The 26,258-nt window shown below is 49.2% G+C and overlaps 1 protein-coding gene across 10 annotated transcripts in view; it reads right to left on the bottom strand.

The window, feature by feature from the left end:
- Positions 1 to 26,258, bottom strand: part of RASGEF1B (RasGEF domain family member 1B) — a 699,288-nt gene that overhangs the window by 512,534 nt on the left and 160,496 nt on the right. For 3 of the 10 annotated variants that reach the window (XM_021100305.2, XM_084970669.1, XM_084970670.1), the window contains exon 1: positions 10,585 to 11,339. The exons of 6 other annotated variants lie outside the window; for them this stretch is intronic. In XM_021100305.2, the coding sequence (XP_020955964.1) occupies positions 10,585 to 10,653 (69 nt within the window). In that variant the 5' untranslated portion in view covers positions 10,654 to 11,339. Of the gene's footprint in view, positions 1 to 10,584; positions 11,340 to 26,258 lie in introns of those variants that run through there. One more of the 10 variants, XM_021100312.2, reaches the window with a different exon arrangement.

Here is a 26,258-nt window from a genome sequence, read left to right as displayed (position 1 = left end):
TTTGGTCTTTTTTGTCTTTTTAGGGCTCCACCCATGGCATGTGGAAGTTCCCAGGCGAGGGTTCCAATCAGAGCTGTAGCTGCCTACCCCACAGCCACAGCAACGCAGGATCCGAGCCGCGTCTGCGACCTACACCCCAGCTCACGGCAATGCCAGAGTCTTAACCCACCGAGCAAGGCCAGGGATGGAACCTGTATCCTCATGGATACTAGTCGTGTTTGTTAACCACTGAGCCACAAGGGGAGCTCTGGATTCATTTTAACCACTGATCATGATGTGGCTTAAGCATCATGGCCACTCTGGGAGCAAATCACTGTGCGTCTGCGTGACTCTCTGTATGTGCCTCTGACCTCACCCACTTCACAGACACACAGCGCATTTTAACACATGTGAAATGTGGTTAAAATCAACATCAAGAATAAGTTCACTCGGCAAAAAAAACAAGAAAGATGGCTAGGGGATGGTACTTAGATTTCGCCAAAGGGCTGCCCTGATTCAAGAATAGAATAGGAAAGAAGGAAATTGATAAGATTACACCGGCCAGATTTATGTACCCAAATGTGGTTACAACCTAGGACAGCTTATCATTTATACCCAAATTTTGCCACAAAACCCCACCCCAACCCTGAGCAGATGAGATTCTCGTGCAAGGATCCCTTCCTCCTTTGGTGTCAGTAGGTGTCTTCTGGGGGGGTGGCATCGTGTGAGCTCTTAGAACAGCCCAGGCAGCCTGGGGACAATGCAGGCTCCAGGCCATCTGTGCGTCTCTACTACACCTGCCACAAACTACCCACTACCCCTCTCCCCTCACACTGAAAAGGCTCCCTCCTCTGAGTCCTGCTCTCAAAAATGGCCCCACAGCAAGGGTGCTGGGGTTAAGGTCTGCCAAGCTCTTTCTTCGGGCGCAGGGCAGCTGGACTCGGGATAAAAGGAGTAGGGAGTGAGCTCAAACACCAGCCACTGTCTATTTCGTCATATAGTCCTACACTCTGACCCTTTTACTGAGTCTGATCCAGCAGCTCCTCCTTGCAGCTTGCCTCCATCACTGATACCTGCCTTCCTCCCCTTGGACTGAGAGAATTTCCTTCGTACACCTGATAGCTCAAGTAGACTTCTCAAAACGTGCATTGTCCCTCAGGAAAGCCTCTGGAAACAAAGAGAGTCCAGGGGCTACGGCACAAGGGTGAAAGCTCTGGTTGTAAATTATGGAAGCTATTCCTAGTTCCTCCTCTGCCTTTCCAACAGAAGCATCGCTGGTCTGACCATTCACACCAGCCTGCCCAGTCCACTTGCTGGGGGGTTCCTGTGGGCCTGGGATGCCGAGCACCCACCTTACGGTTTCTGTCCCCTTCATGACAGTCCTGGTGATGGCGGCTCACATTTGTGTAACGCCCACATTTCTTAAAGGACTCCCAGTTATCACCACACTGGAGCCTCACGCCATTTCTGCGAGTAAAGCAAAGCGAATGCTGAAACTCGCATGTGAGAGCTATGCAGATCGACACGCAGAGAGGCAAGGAGAGTTCCTGCAACTGCGTTCACCCAGCGAGGAGATGAGCCAGGCCTGGAATCCAGATATGAAGACGCCAGTGCAGGGTCTCTGCACTCACAACGCGGCCACTCTTTGGTTTTCGGCCCCGTGTGCCCCTCGGTAGGCACCCTCGCCTGCCTTTCGACCAAATTCAAGGAGTCTCCATAAAAGTAAATTCCCACATTTTCAGGCCAACCGAGTTTTGCAGGGAAGCAGGGCATTATAACGCCTTCTTTCCCACTGGGAATATGATAAGGAAGCCCACCAGGTAAGTGTCCTTTGGAATAAGTTAATTTCACAGTACTCTAACCTTGACTCTAAGTCAGAATACTCCGCCAGCAGCAGGAAGCACAAAAGTCTGATGAATGAAATCTTGACTTATGGCATGGGTTCACTTCCCTTGACCTATTTTGAGGACACATGTTTTGCAAACCACTTGAAAACAAAGAACAGCCTGTGTTTAGTTATATTGCAATCTATGGTTGAATTTCATTTAAATGGCGTTTACAATTGGCACATCTTTCAAGCCCTGCTTCTGCCGAAGCTGCAAGTAAGAGCACGTGGTCATCGCTTGCACCACTGCCGCCCAAGTGAGCATCCACACATATCCACAGATCGGGGCAAGTCGCCAAAGGACGGTGGCTGTCCTGTCCCCATGAAATACAACCAAACGGACCCGGAAATAACTTAGTTCCCAGATTTTGATAAGACAGCATATGGCATGTTTTCAAAATCAATAAGCATCGACTGAACACCTATGTTGTGCTCGGCACCGTGGAGGATTCGGAAGAGTCCGAGGTACCTGCTAAGATAGTCGAGGAAGAGGGAACACTCAGGGCGTGGGGATCAAAGGGAAGACAGACGTTATAATCACACTTCCTATTATTATTATTTATTATTTGTCAATTCCTATAAGCCAGATACTGTGCAAACATTTCATCTGAATGATCTTATTCAATCCTCATAACAACTCAATACGATCGCTACTATATTATTTTAATTTTACAGAAAATAAAAGTGAAACATGAGGAAGAAATTTCCTTAAGTAAGGTCACATGGTTAAGACATGGAGCAGCCAGGATTGGAAGCCACGTGTTTGACTGGCCAGCCTGTGCCCTCTTGGCCTCTTTGCTTTGTGTGGGGACAGCTTCATGCAGGACGGGGTCTAGCGCACAGCTCTGAAGATTAGACCACATGTAGGTAAGAACCAAATGGAGAGAATGGAGGCGAGGTCGTCATATCGCAGGACAGACAACTAGCATCGACAAAGGCCCAGGGCAAGAATCTGTATTGGACACGTGAGGGTCCCTGAAGGGAATCAATGGCAGGGCGTGAAGCTGGGTGAGACCCTTGAGTGAGTATCTTACAAACAACCAAGGCAGAATGCAGAGCCTCGAGCCTTTGCAAACAGAAAGCCATGCAGACTCTTCTGCAGGCGCGTGGCCATGAAGAGGCACCGTGGTACACAAGCAGCGTGGTCAGGAAAAGGGGAGAGAAGGGAGACCTCAGGGGAGCAAACCGTTGGTGACCTACCGGAAACGCCCTGCAGACCCCATCGGGCCTTGGCCACGGCACCTGCTCAGTGTTTGCCAGGTGAGTGGGCGGTGACTAGTAAGGACTGAAAAAAAGACATAAATCCAAGAAAACATCTGCAGGAGTCACTGGCAGGTTGCTCACGAAGGAAAAAGAAAGGAAAGAAAGCAAACATGCCTCCAAGTGCCACTGAGGTAAAAAGAAGCCCTGTGACGCCCTGACTGACGGCGACGTTGGAAGGCGGGGGAGCTCGGCGGCTGACGCGTCCTCCACTTGGGTTTCTGATGCAAAGATTCGGAAGGGACACGGGCTCCTGTTAAGACATCACAGACCATCGCAGAAATGGGCTTAGCATACATTTAAGGCTCTCCGAGAGCGGGAAGCACACTCTTCACTCACCACGAGATTCGAATCGAGGTCGTGCTTTTTATTTATCGGCCACTTCAATGGGCAAATCGCAGCAGGGGGGCCGTTTCTAACACCAACATCAGTACTAGACCTACGGTATCATATCAAAGATTTGCAAAGGAGAAATTCCTAATACGTGAGACATCATTACAAACAGAAAAGACCTAAGCAAAAAGAAAGAAATCAAAGAGTTAAGCTCCTACCCCAGTTCCCTATGATGCGCAGCCGGCTCTGGCGATTTGACAGATGTCAAACACCAGCCTTTCCTTATCAAAATACAAAAAAAGGAGAAAAAAATCGTATAACAGTTTCTCAGCAAGAAGCCATTAGACAGATGTGATCATAATGGGACCAAATATCCCTATAAATGAAATGCGTGCATTTAGGACTGCATGCAGAGTTTAAAAGCAGCGAACACAAAAGGTACATAGAGTTGCCTGTGTGTACACAATGGCTCAGATGTGGTAGAGCCATCCAACTGGCCCTCAAACCAACTGAATGGCGAATTTACAAGACAAACTCAGAACCCATTAGCTTAAAATTCGAATGACCCTCATAGAGAGCCCAGCTGTGGCAGGAGGAGCTATTATTCCCCACCTAAACTTGCTCTTCAGTGATCACCTACCAACATCCAATCACCGACGCTATAGCCACGCGGGTCCAAGTTAGTTGCTTTCCAAACAGCCAGACCACACGGTCCAGCCTTTAGACGCTTGAGGCCCGTCAGAAGGACCAAAGGATGAGAGTGTGCACGATTCGTTTAAACAGACAATGGAGCTCGTTGTGAGGGTAAGATCAAGCTCTCTCCCCGGCAAATCAGAGGGGGAATCACTGCTTCAAAGGACAGCTTCCTTCAAGAGAGGAGAGGTGGAGTCGATGAAAATGGGTAACTGCAAAGACCCCCAAAAAGCAGCCTGGGAAGTTAATCCACCCAGCGGAGCACACCTGCTGTTAGCGGAAGCACGAAGAGAAATAAACTGAAATTTGAGGACAGTGTCCAAGTTTTTTTTAAAAAATGATATATATATATATATATATATATATATATATCATAAAATATCAGGTAATACGCCAAACTTTCTACCTAATTTAGAGGCAGGATATTCATCAAAAGTCATTTAGTAAGCTAGCTGTTTGAAACTCTGAAAATATCTTCTCCCCCTGAAATAGCATTAGGCAGGGTGACTGGCTTCCCAGATAGAGCACAGCCATCTCCTGATGGATAGTGTGATGAGATGTAAGAACAGCACTGGGATAATGAAGGAAGACAAACCCTTCTGTAAAAATAGAATCGTACCAGCCTGTACTGCAGTGCTTTTCAAATTATTTTGTCACAACTCATGAAACCAATTCAGTGAGTCTCTCCCGGTTTAATTCTTAATAGAATGTAATAAATGGAATGGAAAGGAAAGAACAGAATCGCAAAGATCAGAGCACATCCCTGTCACAAGGGCAAGTATTATTCTTGAAACTTAATTTCAGTGTTATAGATATAAATAGCTATGTGCATTCAAGATTGCTGTGTAAAATACATTTCTGACGGTGAGTCACAGTCAAAACAGTTTAAATGTGTCTCAGCAAGGCTTCCACGAAGCATCCAGCACAAAGCTGGCATTGAACAACAAGTGTTAAATGAATGAATGATGGAGCGACCTGGTGAGCACATGAGGAATGAATAAACAGAATGCCCATAATCCAGCTCAGTCACAGCCCTGGCACTGACGGCAGAAAGCCTGCTCACTCCAGCATTTCTATACCAGTGAGGCAGTGGCGCCAGACAGCTGCCCAGCTGCAATTCTGTGCAGTGGTACCCATGGCCTGCGATCAGGGCTTTCGAGAGAGAAGGATGGGGAGACGCCTCCCACAGGTGAGTGTGATCAGACTCCAGGGAAGGAGGAAGCAGGTACACGCCAGGGCTGCCAGATTTAGCAAGTAAAACAGCAGACGCCGCTTAACTCTGAATTCAGGTAAACCACAACAAATAATTTAAGGGCAAAGAAAATCATGAACCTTCAAGGTTGAAAGATCAAGTCAACCCCTCAGACCTTTATGTGATGCAAAACTATGTGCAAAATCCTCCCTTAGGTGCTGTAGAAGGAAACCGTACTTCGTTCCTGGGCCAGAACAGGTCAGAGACACATAGGCAAAAACCTCGGCAATTACCCTGTGCTGAGCCCTTCAATACCTTCCGGGCACGGGCTCCTCCAACCCTCACCACCATGCATCCGGCACTGCTATCACCCCCGCTGACGACAGAAAACCCACGCGGAGGGAAGTCACAAGAGAAAGAGGTCCAAGATCTCACAGAGAAACAAACACAAATAACATTCAGGGGCCTGGGCAGAGGGTTGGATGCTGTCCAAGGGGTGGGTCTGGGGGCGAGATTTGAGCTGAGCCTTGAAGAAAGGGGAAACATATTCCAGGCAGAGGAGCAGCTTGGAGATGAGGGGACATGACCAAGACACGGCAACAGCCTAAAGCTGCCGGCACACTAGAAAGAGAAGAGGAAGGAGAGCCTGGACAAGAAAACGAGGAAGGAACACAGTCAGGAGAACTGCACGCCCTGCTCCGTCCGCATGCACCCCCACGGAACGCGGGCGACACAGACGGCGCTGCGCCGAGTGGGGCTGTTGAGGAAGATGCCTCTGCAGGCCAGTGAGACAGAGACCAGAGGCCAGCAAAAGATTCGGTAAATTGATGCAGCTGCCTGGCAAAGCATGTGGAATCCGAGTCCAGGATTTACCTCCCAGCCCAGACCCTCCGTAGGTCCGTGACCTTGCACAATGCATGGCATGACTCTGAGCCTCGGCTGCCTCACTCCTGGACCAGCAAAGGCGACACGACTCCCCTCGTGATATCACAGGGGAATGAGACAGGACACGTACAGGACATGCTCCGGAAATGGGAGCTACCTGGAAAGGGCCTGGCGACTGAATGTGGGCCTTTGCTTTAACAATTCCTCTGCGGGTCATCAGCCTTGGACTGGACGTTTCTAGAAGGAAGGTACTCAAGTGAGAGAATGAAAGAAAGGACGTGACGCAATGGGAGTTGGCCTTTCCTACTTCCAAAGAGGAAGAGCATATCTAGGAATGCCGCTCCAGAAGAAAACAAAAAACAAAACGAAAAACTAAACACCAGAAACCACAGTCGAGGGAGGGAGTGAAGCTTGAGGGCCTCGCTCTGGTACACCTTCCCGGAGTGTCCTCAAGAAAATCACTTCAACGAGAGAAAGCTTCATTTTCTCAGCTGCCAGGCATGGTTGTTAACACCTGTGTTATAAAGCCACACGTGATGTGACGCACACTATGCCCCGAGAGCGATGCTTGGCCCAGAGCAGGCGATGAACAATAGCTATTACGTATTACGCATAAATTTAAATAAAGCAAATATCGCTGCAGTTAAGCAGCAATACCGGTGGCGACAGAAAATAGAAGGCAGAAACAGGTGGACTGCACGTGAGGATGACACCTCTAGAGCCCACACCCACGACAGCGGCAGGGAACAGACAGCCCTTTTCTGTGGAGCCAGATGTGCTCTGCCCAATGGAGGTGGCTCCCGAAGGCTTAGATGATGCATGCTGGCAGGATTGAAACGCAGGTTTGTAGCCCGAGGGAAGAGGGGTCTTCGGCAAGAAAGTGCAACCCCCTCTGACTGTGATTCTCCTGCCACTTCCTGTCCGGAACCAGACCCACCACTTACCAGCCCTGAGGCATAAAGCAAAGCAAAGCTGAGGCTGCGGGCGGAGGCGGGGCGGCAGGTTCCTGCTATGACAGAGCTTAAAGGGGAAGGAATGGATGCCAGGGCCAGATGGACAGACAGCCGTCCAAGCACAGAGGACACGTACAAGGAGGACCTGCTAGGTCGGAAAGCACCCCCCACCCCACCCCGTGGGCTTCCACGTCCTTGCTTTCCATCCTTGGACCACAGGGCAAGCCCGCTCATTCAACGGGAGCTCTGCCTTGGGCGGCGCCAACATCAGTCCAAACACCTGGCACGGGGCCCGGGGCACTGCTGTGGCTGGGCTCGCTTCCTATCCTTTGCTTTGTTCGTGAAACCTTAATATTCTTTCTCGAAGACTTCCCCTGTAAATGTACGTACTTTCCCAAGAACAAGGAAAGGCGCACAGAGTGACCATGAAGACTCTGCTTCAAAGGCGCGTCACCTGTCCGTAGCCTCGGAAGATGATGCAGGAGGACACGGACTGGCCTTGCTTTTCAAGCACCATGACTCTCTGCTCCTGGGCGCTCCATAACCTGTCACCCACTCTCCTTTGTCAGACAACTGCAGACACACAAGAAGTGCCATAGGGATTTCATACCATTTCAGACAGAAGCTCTTCTGCGCAAACCCAACTGGCTTAATTGTAGGACACGACAAATTTTTTTTTTTTTTTTTTAGGGCCACACCCGAGGCATGTGGAAGTTCCCAGGCTAGGGATCGAATCCGAGTTACAGCTGCCAGCGACCTACACCACAGCTCACGGCGGCGCCAGATCCTTAACCCACGGAGTGAGGCCAGGGATCGAACTCACAACCTCATGGTTATTAGTCGGATTCGTTTCCGCTGCGCCACAAAGGCAACTCCAAGGACACGACATTCTTGGCCACCTCCCGACCAAAATGAAAACAAAGGCCAGGCCCTAAGAAAACATCCGTCCCCATCTCCCTCAAACCAACCGCAACCTCTGAGGTTACGATTAGAGCACTTGGTAGAAATGAAAAGCCACCTAAAATTTTCTCATGTCCTGACACTCCCTTCACTTGTAGAAAGTGAATTTTTTTTTAATGGCACCTGCGGCATATGGAGGTTCCCAGGCCAGGGGTCAAACTGGAGCTGGAGCTGCCGGTCTACACCACAGCTCACAGCAATGCTGGATCCTTAACCCACTGAGCAAGGCCAGGGATCGAACCTGCATCCTCATGGATGTTAGACTCGTTAACCGCTGAGCCATGACAGGAACTCCAAAAAATGAATATCGTGAAAGGCTTAAGAACCTCCTTCTTACAATTTCTCTCCCTCTCGGAGCAGAGCGCCCGCAACAAGGGCCTCTTCATTAGGAGTCAGCGTGCGCTGAAGGGGCTATTGCCTGAGAAGAAAGCACCCCCACATCACCCTCTGACTCCGGCATTCATCTCTTCGGGGGGCACAGATTCTCCCCAGAGGGAGGAAAGGGAGGACTGATCAACGACAACAACCCTCCAGCAGCACTGATTAAAAGGGATACCCGGTGGAGTGTGGGTGGATTCAGCCAGCACCGAATCAGTCGTCTGCAGAAAGGAGAGAGCAGATGCTCCAGTGGTTCCTGCCTCTGGCTGGTTAGAAAACACCCAGCAAGATGGCAGGAGTCCCCGGGACCGAGGGATTCCCTTTGCCTAGAGCTCTTCAAAGACGGACGCCCCTCACGTTCTTACCTGAATAGGTCTCTGGTGAGTTTTTGAGTCACCCTCCTCCCAGCAATGATGGGAAGGCAGTTATGCTAAGAAATCAAGGTGGGGCATCTATGGGCTGGAGGACCAAACAGGCAGAAATAGGCCCCCAAAAGGCAGCACATACATTCAAAGTCGTTTGCCGTGAGTTCTAGTCATTTAAGAACAAAAATCCAAACACGAGAGAAGAGGAGGCCAAAGAAAAAAGCAATTTTGAAGGAGTACCTGGGGTCTAGGATGACCCCCCCAAAGCTGCCTAACGTCGTCACAGAGAAGCAAACGGGCAGAGAGGCTGCCAGGGAAGACAGCTGCTTTTAGCTGCAGGCCTGGAAAAATGCACTGTTCCGGGCTTTTCAATATTTTTTAGATTTCAGGCTACCACGAACCCAGGCACTTCAGTGGCTCTTTCGGGCTGCACTTAGGTCCCCAACTCCTCCTCACTGTCTACCAGCAGGATCTCCCGCTTTTCCTCGCGGTCCTGCCACACAGCAGAGGTGACCGGCAGAGCAGCCTGAGGTCCCACATCAAAGGACGGTGACCACAGGCCCTCCGAAGGGAGGAGCACCTGCAGCGGCCGGAGGTGAGGAGCGACTCACTGCCGGCCAGAAAAGAGACCAGCCTTTAAATCCCAAGGAGCGGACTTGCTGAAGGGCAAGCTCCCGCCTCAGGAGAGGCGAGGCCCCATTCCGCTTCTCAGGCCAGTCTGGAGCCTGCAGACGGAGGGCTAAGGCAGCTCCTGAAGCAGCCCCGGCTGGCCGGCAAAGGTGGCGGAGCCCGGGAGGAGTGCGGAAAGCCACACGGGCGCACACTGCAACTCTGGCCACCGCCACCGGCCTCCGCCCAGGCCTAGTGGCCAGGCAGTCTTTTGGGGGTGGCAGGAGTAGACTGAGACAAAGAGCACACCTTTGCTCCCACTGTAAAGCTGGGGGTGGGGGAAGCAGTGCACAGTGTGACACCCCCCCACGCACTGAGCGGCCCACATAGGTTTCCTATGAAACAGTGGCTGCACCGTCCACCCCCGGAAAAGCCAGCCAGCCTTCTCATCAAACGACTCCTTGCAGAGATGCTTACAGGCGGCATCACTGCACCTCAGACAGGTGTGAGCAATGGGCGTACCTGCCTTCAGAAGGGCGATGTGTTTACCTGGTTGCGGCCAATCCCATATTAACCCTTCTCCTCCCGCGTGGACCCCCCCCCCCCCCCCGGGAGAAGAAACAGGGAACTTCAATGGAGGGGACGCCCTGCTCCGGGATGGGGGAGGGGAGCAGAGGCGGCAGGAGGCGGCAACCCTTCGGACCTGCTGTGATTTATTTGTTTTCGCAGACGAAAAGGGAAATGGAAAACCAAAAAACAAAATAGGCAGCACAGAAGGACCGCAAGGCACCGCTCATTTTCAGACACTCCTGGCATTTCAGGTAAAGAGCAACTCACACAACTCCAGATTGACAGAAAACATGTTCCCCTGTCAACTAGGGAAGAAAAAAAGAAGATTCACTGAGGTCCAGGGAAGCAAGAATTCGGGCTCCCAGGCTTCTGGTCGCCCCTGGTCACCCCCTCCCCCCGCCCCGCCCCGCCCCGCCCGAGGCTCGCAGGTGGAAACCGGGCGCGGGGGAAGGTCGAGGGCCCGGGCCGGGGGCCGCCGCCACCGCCGACGCAGTCGCCGCGGGACACACCCCGCACACCTACCTCGAACATGGGAGAGGCGCCCTTGCTCGGCAACGTGCAGCCCAGGAGCTTGGCGAGAAACTTTGCCATATACGGGCGCTGGGGCGGGGGCTCTCCGGGGGCGCGGGAGCCGTCCTTCCGCTGCGCTGGAGCCCCCGCGGCGAGGTCCCGCCCGCGGCCGGCCGGCGGGCGCGGCCCGGGGCTCGGGGCTGCCGGGGGCCGGGCCGGGCCAGGGCGGAGCGGGGGCGAGCGCGCCTGCTGCCCGGCGGCCGCCGCCGCCCGGGGCGCGGGGCGCGGGGTGCGGGGCGCGGCCGGTCCGCCGCCGAGCCTCCCGCGCCGCGGGAGCGGGCGCTGCCGTCTGCGTCGGGCTTTCCCGCTGAATGTCACTGTCGCCAGACTAGAGGGAAGGGCCCCGCCGAGGGGGTGGCGGGAGGGCCAACGCGCCGCAGGACGGACGCCGCGCGCGGGCCAGGGCACCGGCGGGCAGAGCGCCGAGGCGCGGGCACTGGCGGCCGGGCCCGGGCAGCGCCGCTCCAGCCGCAGCGCGCGGCGGCCGCCGAGGCCTGAGGCTGCGGGGAGGCCAAGGCCGGGCAGGGCGCCTACGGGGTTGGCCGGGCTGCCCCCTGACCCCAGTCGCCCCTCTCCGCGCCGACGCGGGTGGGGAAGGCCGCCGCGGAGCCCGCGGGTCCGGCTGCGCGGCGGGAGCTGCCCGCAGGGGCTCCCCTGGCCGCCCGCGCCCGGCCCAGCCGCCCGCCGGGAACGGGAGGAGGCGCCCCAGGCTGGGAGGGGGCACTGCCGCTCACGTTCTCGGTTTAACGCCGCGTTTACCGACACGGGCAGGCGCAGGTGAGCCCCCAAGGCGAAGGTGACTGCAGGCACATGGACGGGGCCAGGTAGGCTCCATAGCCACGGCCTGGCCGCAGTGGGGCTGGGACGGAGGCCTCATGGCCACGGCCAGGAAGTGCACAGACAGGTCTGGCCCGGTTTTTCTTTCCAAACCTACAGGGTTTGTCTTTTAATAAGGGAGGGTCTGTGTTTGGGTTTGGTTTTGTTTAGGACACGGGGCCTATGTTAGATATTTCTCTTGCATCCACATAGCTATGCACTGCAAACTTCAGTGTGCGTGAGAAAATAACCTGGAGAGCTTGTTTAAAGCCAGACGTCCTGGACCCCCAGCTCTCAGTGGTTCTGATTGGGAAGGCTTGAGAACCCTCAGGATTTGTGCTTTTATTAAACACCCAGAAGCGTCTAATGCAGGTGGTACGCTGGCTGGGCTTTTGGAACCCCTGCCCTACCAGTTCAGCAGATGGCCCTACAAGAACTGCAGAAGCATTCGGCTGGTGATGGAGACCCTAGAGAAAGTTGGGTCAAATTGCCTGGTTTTTTTTTTTTTTTTTTTTTTGCTATTTCTTGGGCCGCTTCCGCGGCATATGGAGGTTCCCAGGCTAGGGGTCTAATCGGAGCTGTAGCCACCGGCCTACACCAGAGCCACAGCAACACGGGATCCGAGCCGCGTCTGCAACCTACACCGCAGCTCACGGCAACGCCGGATCATTAACCCACTGAGCAAGGGCAGGGACCGAACCCGCAACCTCATGGTTCCTAGTCGGATTCGTTAACCACTGCGCCACGACGGGAACTCCAAATTGCCTGGTTTTAAATGCAGGGGAGCAGACCTAGGAGAGTTTGTGTGACTTCATCAAGTCACACTGTATTAGAGACGGTCCAGGCACACAGAGGCGCACTCTGCGAACGCTTATTTGACTTCATAAATAGCAGACGGATGGTTGGATGGATGATGATGAATAGCTGGGTCCAGATTTCCTGATTCTCATTCCAGAATTCTAGCTGGTACAGCGAACGCACTATGAATTTAGGGAATAAAATGGGAAGGAACACGTAAACTCATTTGAATATATCACCTCAGTGCTTCTCAAACAATCAAGTATTTTTCTCAGTAAAGACATCATCAAAAACAAAGCTTCTTTGACATCTCCGGTTTTATCTTTTGTATTCTAGCCTGTGAAAAATACAGGTTTGTTTTAAGATAAAAAGCCCTACTCCCATGAGTAAAACTAATGCTCCAAGTATGCTGTATTTACCCCAAACCCACTGCCACAAGAGCAGCCAAACTGAGAAACATGGCAGCTACGTGCCCTCTAAGCTACACCAAAAAGAGACTGTTAGACTGTGGGCTCTGGAGATAGACTACCTCGATTTAAATCCCACTTCTCATATTTAATAGCTGCGAGACTTCAGGCAGGTCACTTCTCTGTGCTTCAGTTTCTGCATCTGCAAAATGGGCATGAGAATAAAGGCAGCTACTGCATGTGGTCTGTATCCTTTTTCTACAACTTAGCATCTTAAAACAACACCCACTTAGTATCTCACAGTTCTGGGGGTTTGAAGTTTGGATGGGCTCAACTGGGTTCTCTGCTTAGGATCTCACAGGGCTGAAACAAGATAGAGCTGGCTGGGCTCTCATCTGAAGGCTCTGAGAAGCCACTTCCAAACACAGCTTGTTGACAGAGTCTAGTTCTTTGCAGCTGTAGGTCTGAGATCCTTGTTCTCTCGTTAGTTGTCAGCAGGGGGTCCACCTGCTGCTCGGCTCCGCGAGGTTGCCCAGATGCCTTCTCATATGACCTCGTCCATGTTCTAAGCAACCATCACCTTGAGTCCTTCTCCTGTTTCAAATTGCTCAGGCTTTTTTTTTTTTTTTTTTTTTTGCCAAGAGCCAGAGAAGACTTTTTGCTTTGAAGGGGCTCATGTGATTATATAAATGTAACATCCAGGCCCACCTAAATAACCATCCTATCTTAAGGTCAACTGATTAGTCACCTTAATCACATTCCCTTTACCACATAATGTAACATAATCACAGAAGTAACACCCTGAGAGCCACTGAGAATCCAGCTTTACCAGGCATCATTCTGAGGAATGCGTACACGCATATGCATTTGAAACACTTAGAACAGTGTCGTATTTTGTGATACTTATAATAAGAACTCAGTATAGGTTAGCTGGTATATATATTTTTTTCCACTCATGGCCCTTCATTTGCTTGCCATTACAATCTGTTTTATTTTAAAGGTAAGACATCAAGAATTTAATTGTCAAACACTGCACAGCCGGTTAGTGGCAGAACTAGGAATGAAACCTAGGATAGCTGCAAATCAAGTTTGTGTTTTGGCTACGACATAATACTGCATCCCGGAAAGCTGGCAGAGAACAGGCAATGTTCATTTGAGGAAGCAGAACTTAAGAAGAAGCATGGAATATGAGGAGCAGAAGAATATTTACAGATAATCACTTGCCATATGTGAGTGATTTGTGGTTTAGGTGCAAGGGAAATTATACGAAACACTAACTGAAATAAGGACGTCTTTAACTGGACTGGTGATTTTTAGTGCGCTGAGGCGTGTTCTTATGATGATACTCATCTGAAGGCTGTGCATTCGCCTGTGGTCTAGACTCACGCCTTTGACAAGCTCCTCCTCTCTAGGCTGTCTCCCCTCTGCCATCTTGCATCTCGTAAGAGAAACGAGAAAATAAACATTTCTGAAGGGCAGCCACGCACAAACTCTGCCTTGATAGCAAGACCTTCTCCAGAGCCCACCCAGGCCTGAGTCACTACTACACCTGTTTCCTCCTCTCCGCCTTGCTGGAGGAGCAACACCAGAGAGCCAGGTGGACGGATGGAGAGAGACCTTATCTCCTCTGGTCCTCCTCCCTCTGGGCCTTGCCCACGGCGTTACTCACCAGGGTCACTCATAATCTTTGACCCAGTATTTCTGTTTCTACACTCTAGCCTGGGAAAATTATCAGAGAAGCACTCCAAGGGTACATTTTATTTATTTCTTTTTATTTTGCTTTTTAGCATACGGAGGTTCCCAGGCTAGGGGTCCAATTAGAGGTACAGCTGCTGGCCTACACCACAGCCACAGCAATGCAGGATCTGAGCCACGTCAGCAGCCTACACCACAGCGCATGGTAAAGCCAGATCCTTAACCCACTGAGCATGGCCAGGGATCAAACCTATGTCCTCACAGATGTTAGATTCTTTGCCACTGAGCCATGGCAGAAACTCCCAAGAAGTTAATGCAGAAATTGAAGAATAAGTTCTGGAAATGATCATTTGGCCAAAATGAGGACTAATGCACGCCTGCCAAGCCACAGCAAATACTACTGTCTCCACTGATGGATGAACAGGTGATGTGTCATATAACATAACATAATGTAATATAATATAATCCAAAAAAAAGAATACAGTTGTGCCATTCCTGACAACATGGGTGACCTTGAGGGCATTAGAGAAAGACAAAACCACATCATTTCACTTATATGTGGAAGCTTTCATTTAAAAAAAAAAAAAAAAAGCTCACAGATCCAGAGAACAGTTTGAGGTTGCCAGAGGCAAGGATGGGGTGGGGGGGCGGGAATGAAGTGAGGGCAGAGGCTCAAAAGGTACAAACCTTGAGCTATAAAGTGTGTCATGAAGAGGTAACGCACAGCATGGCAACCACAGTTAATAACGCTAAATATCCTGCATATTGGAAAGTTGCTAGGAGAGCAGATCTTAAAACCTGTTATCACAAGAAAAAAATCTGTAACTACGTTGGTGACAGATGTTAACGAGACTTGGGGTGGTGATCCTGTCCCAGCTGACCCACATGGTGAATCACCGTGCTGCACATCTGAAACCAATATAACGTTGTGTGTCAGTTACACCTCATAAAAAACAATAATCATAAAATAAAGAACACGACTGTCATTTACGCGGCTTCCTCGTGGCTCTCAGGGGAGAGCCGGTGCTGCAGTTACTGTAAATACTGTACTTGCGCGTGGTCTGAAAATAGAGCAGTCTGATTAATCAACTATCCTGACTAATTATCACCTATACAACACATGAATTACCACTTTTCAAAAAAATCAGGCTGTCATAAATTGCAATTAACGCTGAAACACTACTGAAGGTTTCATAACTCTTTGAGGATTCAGAAGGCACTTCAGTGTCTCTCGGGGTGGCAGGTTCACCCACATAAAAATCATTTATCCCGGCAGGACGGGTGAGGGGAGATGCTGGCTAATAGGAACCTGCAGTTGAGAGAAATGCAAGCAAGCCAGGTTTCAGTGTGTTTACAAGGCTGAATGGATGGCTGCTGAGCTCTTTAAGCACCTCCGGAGAAAGGCGCCCTGTTTAGCTGTGACGGTATAATTATTATTCCACAGGAATACAATGGAAACATTCTATTTTACAACAAAGAAAATTAGATTACAAGTTATCCTGCACCCTCCCTTCCTCCCAGCGAAGATCACACACCGTACAGAGCGACCGTGGTGCCAATTACAACATCTTTTCATGCACCGTGTGTTCCTTTGGCGTTTGATGATCTGAATGGATTTCGTACCAAATAGCAGCTACTGGCAGCCATCAAAACAATTTGGGGGAAAATAGTTCCATCTTCTGTGCTCAAGAAATCCTATTGATTTAAACTTAATCTCTGCCTCCCTTCTTTCTTGGTACAGCAAGGGAGCGTGTGGCTTCTGTCTGGGCCCCTCTGCCTTACCGGGAAGGTGGGTGCAAAAGCCTAGTTCATCCTAGGCCTTTTCCATCACTTGCTGCTAAAAACCCATTTCCATCAAAAAGAGAATGTTTTTATTTAAAGCAATCAGCCGCTTCCCCTCCCCGCAACCCCCCCCCCCCCAGAAAGGTTAAGGTTTTTGCCCAAGTTTACACAGCTAGATATTGGCAGAGCAGGGCCCAGATTCCAAATCTCCTGCCAGTCGGTGCTCTTTCTACTGAGTCATTTTTTCAGTGCCCTTGCACATCTTCGCTAAATCATGCCAGGGCTGAGATTCTGCCTTAAAAGATAGCAGTTTGGGGAGTTCCCATTGTGGCTCAGTGGTAAATGAATGCGACTAGTGTCCACGAGGATGCAGGTTCAATTCCTGGCCCTGCTCAGTGGGCTAAGGATCCGACCTTGCTGTGAGCTGTGGTGTTGGTTGAAGATGGGAACTGTGGCTGTGGTGTAGGCTGGCATCTGCATCGCCAATTTGACCCCTAGCCCAGGAATGTCCATATGCTGCAGGTGCAGCCCTAAAAAGCAAAAACAAAAACAAACAAAAAAAAACAAACGAAAAACAATTTTATTTGAATGAGGTGCAAAACAAAAGAAAAACAATGGCGGGAGGGAGAGAGAATGAGAGTGAGACAGAGAGGGAAAGAGAAGGAGCCAGCATCAAGCCCCATGGCTACCACTCCCACGTCGCAGCCAAGCTGACTCCTTTGATGCAGCAATTTGGGATCCAGTCCTGGTGCAGGGAGCTGCCAAGGTTTATCTATTTGATGAGCTATAATGGGGCTCTCCCTGGAAGAAGCTCTGCAAGATATGTGAAGCTCGCGTCCAGAGACTCTCTAAGGAGCAGAGAGATACATCCGATGCTCCCAGGCCTGCTCGGCTGTCTGGGATGGGGGGAGACATATTCTAACGTGGGAAGGATTCAAGGTTTAGGCCAACATAATTGGCTGATGGGCCTCCCAAAAGGAAGATGGGCTATTTAGGGGGTTAAGTCATTCGGTGCGGAATCAATCACCTTCCAAGCCAGCCCTGGAAGGACCTTCTACTTTGACTCATGAGAGAGGAGCAGTCTGCAGAAATTGAGGCAATACATGGAAAGGTGCGAGGTTGCAGGGGTGATGAGACTAAGAGAGTAAGCTATGCCTCCTCTCAGTTTGGGGCTTCCTATGTGTCATTATTCTGGTGGGCAAGAGGCTGGTTCATCCTGGGGATAGTGGAGGTGCCCAGGTCAGCACCCATGACAATGAGGGGACTGATACTACATAATGACCACAAAACCCATGGTGGCATCAAGGCTATGCCACACCCTCAGGTACCACCGCTCGAGGGTGGAGAGTCAAAGTTCAACCTGGGAAGGAAGTGGGGCATCGGTACGAAATCCTCGGAGCCAAGTGCACCAGTGGGCAGCAGCAAAGCAGGAATGTAGCTAACACCACACAAAGGAGCATCAGGGCCAGGGCCACAGCACCACCTCATGAGCCGCCACAAACAGTGGAGCAGAGAGGGAGCCAGCCCTGAAAAGCAGAGCTGCTGCAGGGATAGAGCTGAACACATGGGAAGGCATCTCATGGGAGCCAAAAAGCTAAAGATCCAAAAGCTCTAGAAGAGGCAGAAGAAGCTTAAGGCAAACACCATCTTCCTTTGCATTTCTTCAAATCCCTCCCTTGATTGGTCCACCCTAATTGGCGTGGCCTATGTCTTTAAAATTCCACATGAACGACAGCTGGGACAGGAAATGGACAGGCTCTTAGTTCTGGTCAAAAGGACATCATCGTGGGAGTTCCCTGGTGGCACGGTGGGTTAAGGATCTGGTGGCGTCACTACTGTGGCTCGGGTTGCATCCCTGGCTCAGGAGCTGGTTCATTTCTCACTATCCACCACCCTCAGCGGCCCAGGTCTGCTCCGCATTAGACAGTGGGATGAAAAGTTCTGGACAAGGCCACCTCGGGCTCCATCAGTCTCACAACCAAAACAGTTCAAAATGACTCAGATTCAGACCACGTCTAACCTGGGGGTTGAGAGGAGGAGGGAGCAGGACTAACGCTGCAGCATCCGGAGTGAAGGAGGGACGGTCCCCACGCACCCGCACACCTCGGGAGGCCTACAGCAGCCACGTGTTTAAACCAAAGCTTTTCCAGACATTTACCACTTCTCTTCCCCTTGTTCCTCCCCCTCAGCCCTGGCCGCTCTACGCTCCACGGGCAGGGGTGTGTCTCAGGCGACGTCTTCCTCAGCCAAACAGCGCGAGTCATGACGCGGCATCCACGCTCCCAGTTCTCCCCACCCTTCGTTTCTACGCCAAGGACAGTGACAGCAGCCAGCGCGGTGTGACGCAGGAGGCACGGTGCTAAGCACTTTACCTGTGTTATTATGCATGTTTATCTTGGATCGTTTCATCAGCCCCTTTGGGTAACACTGTCACAACTCCCACTTTACAACCGAGGAGAACACAGCACAGTCGTGTTCATCACCTTCCCAAGGTCACGTCGCTAGAAAGAGATGCAGCCTGGCCAGGCAGGCAGGCAGGCAGGCTGGCCTCCAGAGCCGCGTCCTTCCCTACATCCCATCGTCATGAGAGCAGAGAGCAGCAAGGGGCTGGGCTCTCCTAGCCTCCCTGTGGGGACAACTGAATGTGAAATGCCTTAAACGAGGAACCAGTGTTTAACCATCTACTGTCTAAGGCGAAACAGGGCAAATTCTGCTAAGTAAAAACAGAACTGAAGAATTTTGACCCCTGTACCCTGAAGCCCTTACAAGAGAATAGTCCGAGTTCACTTTCTTTCTTTCTTTTTTTTTTTTGGTCTTTTATCTTTTTAGGGCCACATCTGTGGCATATGCAGGTTCCCAGGCTAGGGGTCGAATTAGAGCTATAGCTGCCGGCCTACACCAGAGCCACAGCAACGCCAGATCCTTAACCCATTGAGCAAGGCCAGGGATCGAACCCGAAACCTCATGGTTCCTAGTCAGATTCGTTTCCGCTGCACCACGACCGGAACTCCCAAGTTCACTTTCCACTCACTAGTCACCCGTCCCCCACCTTTGCTTGCTGGGTAATGCTAGGAGAGTTCTAAGAGTGTCCCCACCCAACTCTGGGGTAAAGGGCTTTCTGAACCTCCTGCTAAATTTCTCTAGTGTACGTGAGAGTTGAAGTTAAGAACTCTGTTTGATTGGCTTCACTTAGTCTCATCTTTTTCGGAGCATAAGAGCCCCGCGTGTCAATTGTCTTAAGCGGCACAAGGGTTCTAAGTCAGAGACACCCAACACCCACATAACTTTAGTCCTACAATAGGCTATAGCTGCTAGGACAGGCCCATCAATAAGCTTTCCCTTGAAAAAAGAGGAAAAGTTAATGTTTCCTCCCCCAGGAGAACAGCATGCAGACTGATGTCCAGGGTTTCATCTGTGCCCAGTGGGAATGTCTACAGCTCAGTCCAACGACCTCACAGGAGCCTCACAAGATACCCCAGACACAGACAGATTTCAAGGCTACAGGTCTGCAGGGGTCTGGAGAAATCAGGAAAGGGGAAAACATTCATTTCAACATGCCAGAGGAATCCGAAAACAAAATGGGAGCAAATGTAATGGCAGAGAGGGTGACCCTCGTAACTACCCCCAAAGACAAGGAAGAGACAAATCATCCAAACGAAAGCCTCTGAAGAAAGGGGGGGAAGATGGGGGAAAAAAGAGGCTCTTTGTGTTTGAGTCTGGAAACATACATTATGCTCACACTGAGCGCTGGCGGGCAGATGGTTGAAGCTCATACAAGGAATATTAAATCTATTTGGAACCCTCTTGCCCTCCTGATACAACACAGCTCATGCCTAGAGGGGCAGACAATCAGCACACAAATGCCTACGGATCACTCAGACTCTGCCACTAACTGGGAAATCCTCGCTGCACCCGAGTGCAGGGAGTCAGAATGGTTTGGCCCGTGTCCTTCACAAAAGATCAGAGAGAGGGTCAGACGGGAGAGCTGAGTCTCTCTCACACACACACACACGCACACACACCAGACCTCTTTGGATTCAGACTGGCATCTACCATTAGAGCCAGGTCTGAAATGAAGCAGCACACGGAAAGCTCCCGGCACAGAGCCCATTCCTGGGGCTTGCTGTATTTCTGCACCCCCTTTGGCGGCATAAGAACAGATAATTAGATTTTAAAGGCCAGGAGAAACGAAGAGTCAACAAACTTTTACCTTGCCCAGTTGTCTTTCGCTTTTTGTTTTTTTCTGGTGGGCAATCATGCCACAATGTGGCGAAGGTCACATATGCTCCACTGATTCCACCTGGAAACAGCAAAGCACGAGACAGAGAAAAGTCTTTCCAACATAACAGAAGAGGAGGTCACGTCCTGGCTCAGGGGTAACAGACCTGACTAGTATCCATGAGGATGCAGGTTTGATCCCTGGTCCTGCTCAGTGGGTTAAGGATCCTGCGTTGCTGTGGCTGTGCCGTAGGCTGGCAGCTGTAGTTCTGATTCGACTCCTAGCCCAGGACACTGGTTTGCTCCCTGGGCTTTTTTATGGCTGAGTAGTATTCCACTGTACATAAGTACCACATCTTCCTCATCTAAGAGATGTCTAAGCAGGGCCTCGGTGACGGGACAGAGAAGGATTTCAGTCAAGCATGAGAACCGCGGGCAGCAAGACACCTGACACTGGGCCCTTCATCGGTTCCCGCACAGGAAAACTATTTCCCAGGCACGACTATCCCTGTTCTGAAGCACAATGGTGCCCAAGGAATATCAACTATAACTTTACAGAAAACACCTTTTTCTTTTTTCTCTTTTTCTTAAGATGGAGTGGAAGGTGCAACAGGACACGAAGGGAACGAAAGTTGAACGTGAGGAAATTATTTGCCATGGGAGAGCAGGAGCTCCCATTCTGCCCCTCAGCTAAACGTGTGTTGTGCACCCGGCCCGCAAGGAGCGCAGAGACAGCCCTGAAGGAAACAGAATGTGCACTCATCGCCCTGCTTCTGGTCCCTTCGCGACTGGTTTAGTTATTTCAAAAATGGAATTGGACGTTTCTTTCCCTTCAAATGTATACTTGCAACACCCCCATGCTTGCACCACCTCCATGCTAATATGCCCGACTCCTACCCTCCCGAAGCCTTGTCCTTTTATGGGAAAGCCAGCTCTGATGAGCACGTGAGCCCGTCCCAAGGAACACAGGACACCGGCCTGTCCTCAGGCCAGAGACGAGCCCACTGAGTCTTGTCCCTACTGTGGGTCAAGGGGCGTATTACCAACGTACGCTTGATTAAAACTCATCAAAGGGAGTAAGCCTAAGTCTCAGTCCTTCTCCAGAGAAAGGGAAACGCCATCTGGGAAGTCCCCAGCGTTATGATGACAGCTACAAACTGCCAGTCACTCATGGCTCCCAAACAAAGAGTCCAACTGCAACAGGGACTCGACTTGTTCAGAACGTGCTGGTGTGGACCAGCGCCCCAAACAAAAGAGCAAGCACGCAGGTACAGAGACCCACCCCTGACCCCCAGAAGCTCAAAAGCTCAAAATCTTATAGCTTTAGGGGAAACCTCATCAGAGGCAGCAGGCCGAGGCCTCAAGCTGCGGGCCTGACTGTACTGCATAACCGGGCACACCACGGACCTTGAACTACACGGCTCAACAATGCTTCCTGGCAGTAAATTTGCCATCAGGGTAACTATAATTAATACAAACACTACTCAGAGTTACGGAGGAAACAGAAATACAGTTTTGTGGAGGACCCTTGGGTTTTTCACGAAAGAATTGCAAAATCTGCCCACCCGGATACGTATAAATCTGAGGATTATTTTACAAATCACCACAATGACAAAACTGTACAGTCTGGCAACTCAGCTGTCACGGATGTTAACTTAAACCTCTAGCTTTCAGAAGTAAGTGCCTACGATTCCATTACTGCTAGAACAGGCACTTTAAAGTCATATCAGCCCATATATAAAGTATTCTGACCCAAGTCCTACAAGAAATAAGGAGGACCTGGACATTTATAATTGCACTTGACCTGACCGTGAAGCTATAATCAAGAGACCAGGACACTTTCAATACCAACTTGGACCAAGCTGAATACTTTCCAAACCATACACCATAGGGCATCCTTACAGGTTAAATGATGCACACAATTTTAATGCAGGCTAGCGTGACGTCCCCCGAAATGAAATTTGACCCGGTATCTCCAGGGAGATGTTCATCCCCATCCATGAAGACCTAACCATGAGACCCTCCCGAGCGTTAATGAGCATGGCCCTCAAATTCCAGACGACACCTTAGCGTTTTACTGCCCGTTAAAAAAAAGGTAGAGCAAGGCAGCGGTGCCAGCTGGGAGCAGGGAAAACAGAAGATAAAGTGTTTCCACCTATTAGAGTTGGAGGGAACGACAAGCTCAATCAGAATATTTCATATAGAAACTCATCCGCTCATCTGGCTTTCATCATCAAAAACAATCTTCCACTACGGCTATTCTGTCCTCCCTACATGGAACTAAACTGCCCAAACTAGTAGGGAGACCAGCCATTTTATGACGCTTTGGACTCTCTCAAAATCTGGCCTAGCATTTAGGCCATAATAGATGCTCCATACATAATCCTTGATAATAATAAAGAAGGAAAAGAAGGAAGAAAAGGATAGAAAAGAGTCTCTCGGTTGTAGTCTTGAATGCGGAGAATAATTATAGGTAATGAACAGACCCGAAATGAAGAAACAACTTCAGTTTTTCTCTTGTGACTTCAGCTAAGACTGCCCAACACCCCTGATTAAACCCGGGTGCAAGTTCAGAAGGTTCTATCTTGTCATTCGGAATCAGCTGTTCCTCAGCTTAGATGGAGTTCTTCGAGGCGTTCTTGCCATTCATTCAACTGGGGTCTGTGGAACACATTTAACCCGAATGGCGTTTATCCTACCCTGGCTCAGCTAACAGCAAGGCGTGACAACTGGATTTTTAGTTGAGTGTTCTCTTGGATGGCATCCTAGTGAGATAAGACAGAGCAAAAGAAACCATGTCTGCGGGCACACATCTCTAATGAGGGGTGAAGTTTCATTGGTGTGTGGGCAACAGTACGCATTCTAGGCTAGAGGACCACTCGTGTCATTAACAAGACTCTAAATCCCAACAGCGCTTTGTAATACATCCTGTATTACAAAAGTTCATAACTTCCTGTCAGAGTTGACAATTACTCCTTTTTTTTTTTTTACCCACAGCATGCAGCAGCTTGATAGATCTCACTTCCCAGGCAGGGATTCAACCTGGGCCACAGCAGTGAATCCTAACCACTAGACCACCAGGGAACTCCCCAGCAATTATTCTTGAGAAAGGTTGATCTTCCTAAATTAGGTAGTCAGGAATATTAACTTAACATGAGGGTTTTTCCACCCAGAGGCATCTTTCTCCTGTACCAACAAGAGCCCCACGTGCCAAGGATAATGGTAAACGTTTTATGCATATTACCTACTCACAGCAATTTTGAAAGGTAGAAATTACCTTCTCCATTTCACAGGTTAGGAAGCTCAGAGAGGTTAAATAATTTGTCAAAGGTCACACAGCTATCCAATGAAAGAGTTAGAAGCTAAAACCAGCTCTTAGATGCAAAAGGCCATATCCTTATTGGTTACACAACTCATGGCCTGAAACTTCATCCCATACTCATGAAGCGAGGGCTGAACTCTCTCTCACTTCATTTGGAACCACTTACCGGGTTCCTCCTCTTCTCGGAGTGGCCAATGGGGTTGGGAATCATACTCACAGGTAGAAATCGGATTTCTCTGCAAACTCCCCCATTTATATGATTTAGCACTTCGTAAAGGAATTATTTTATTATTAGTATTGTTGCTGTTGTTACTGCTAAGGTTACACTAAGTCACAAGGCAGCACTATATTTTCAAAGGTGGACTAAATTAAAAACATGAAACAGAGCTGTCTGTTATCCTACGGAGATATAAAAGTAACAAGCTAATTCAGAAAGGACCTGATGAGTTAGTAATCTAAAAAAAATTGTTCTTGGCAAATTTCTTTCTAAGAAAACAAAGAAGTAAAACATCAACTTGTAAAACAAAATGAGCCAAAGGATGCCTCCATCGTAAATGTGAACGGATTGTTTGAAAGGAGGTTGCAACCTGCTTTGGAAGAAAAGTCCTGCCTATGCCAGAAACCTCCGCCATTAAGAGCACTGAGCACTTTTGCTCCTACTGAAATCTTCTAAATCCTCTCTATGCTTGATTTGACATTTAGAACTGTAAATGCAAACAAATAAACAAAAACCTCATAATCTCAGCATCCAGAGAAAACCTCTATTAGCATTTTGTATAATTTCCTTCTTCCTCTCTATTTTTCTAGGCAGTTTTTCAGTTGATTTCCTACACAAATAGAGCTTTTAATTCTGAGGAGATGTAGGGGAGCATATAGGGACTCCGTTTTCACTTTAGCATATGAAAATAATAAACATTGGTCAGAATTTCTTATGAAAGTTTGACTTTCAGAATACACATCAATTTAAATTCATTGATTTTAGGTTAACCCAAAGGAAGCTAAATGTATTCAAATATTACTGTTAGAGATTTCTTCAGGTTTCCTGAGTTGTATAACTTCATAAATTTCCCTAATGACAGTAAAAACCCCAATGAGGATTCGAGAATTCTGCAAAGTCAGGAGTAAGCAAAAAGGAAATTAAAAATTGTGAAGAAAAGGACATTAAAGACTTTGTTCACTTGTTTAATTAGTACAGCTGAATTTTAATTATCACAATTCTTCACCAGACACTAGTAAATGTGCTGAAACCATCTTGTAAAATTAACAAAGCTTTAACACGACAAAGCTCTGCTTAATTATATTCCATTCTGCATTTGCAAAATAAAAAGTGACTTAAGCAAGAAGGCAGGGCTTTCAGAGCAGGTTAGTAGAAGTTTTGCGTCATTAAAGTAATTCTTTTGACTGTAATCTCCACGAAGACAAGAATGTATCTACCGTATTTATTGTTATAGACATGGCATCTAGCATAGTGAGTGAACCAACGGGGAAAAAAAATGAATGCACAATTGTATCGTCTCCTCAAAAGGGCTATAAAGTTCCCAAAGGCAGGGACAATAACTTTTATGTCTTCTTCACACACAAACATCAGAAACAGACTCCTTAGAGACCCACTTTCTAGGGACGAACAGCTTTCACCATCCCCCAATGCAAAGGACAACACAGTCTAGAATCTAAACCCACAATACAACCAGCTGAATTAATGTGATCCCAGAAGACACAGAATTTTACTGCCTCTCCCCTCATTCCCAGAGGAAAAGGTGTTTCAAAAACTGAATCACCTTGCTGTACACCTGAAACTAATACAACATTGTAAGTTAACTATACTCCAATAAAAATTGAAAAAGCCCCAAAACTCTTGTAAAATACACCCTCTTAGAAGAGAAAATCCATGTATGTTACCATAATTTTTATTTTTACAGAAAGCATTCTTTTTAAGACTTATTCTTCCAGGAGTTTCATCATGGTGCAGCTGAAACGAATCCGACTAGGAACCATGAGGTTTCGGCTTCAATCCCTGGCCTCGCTCAGGGGGTTAAGGATCCGGCACTGCCCTGAGCAGTAGTGTAGGTGTCACAGACACGGCTTGGATCTGGCATTGCTGTGGCTGTGGCATAGGCCAGCACGTCTAGCTCTAATTCGACCCCTAGCCTGGGAACCTCCATATGCCTCGGGTTTGGCCCTAAAAAGACAAAAGACAAAAAAATAAAAATGTCCCATCCTTTGAAAAAAAGAAAGAAAAAAATTATTCTTCCATTCCTTTGGACATCTTAAATAAAATCAGCACCAAATCAAAAAATAAATAAATGCCAGCTGATAATAGGGTACTAATTAGAAACCATTTCATAGAAAACAAATTTAGGCTGCTAAAGGAGAAGAGGGAAGGGTATAAATTGGGAGTATGGGACTAACACATCACCACATACGGCCCAGCCAAACTCTGACGATTTGCTGTACAGCACAGGGAACTCTAGTCAGTTATCTTGTAATAACCTACAAGAATTTTTTTTTTTTTTTTTTTGTCTTTTTGCTATTTCTTGGGCCGCTCCCTCGGCATATGGAGGTTCCCAGGCCAGGGGTCCAATCGGAGC

This window comes from Sus scrofa, chromosome 8, assembly GCF_054392235.1.
Source record: "Sus scrofa isolate SSC_HxYL_T2T_F1_AM1 chromosome 8, Sscrofa_HxYL_maternal_Yorkshire_Landrace_v2.0, whole genome shotgun sequence".
Classification (NCBI taxonomy): domain Eukaryota; kingdom Metazoa; phylum Chordata; class Mammalia; order Artiodactyla; family Suidae; genus Sus; species Sus scrofa.
This window is presented reverse-complemented; position numbering and strand designations above follow the sequence as displayed.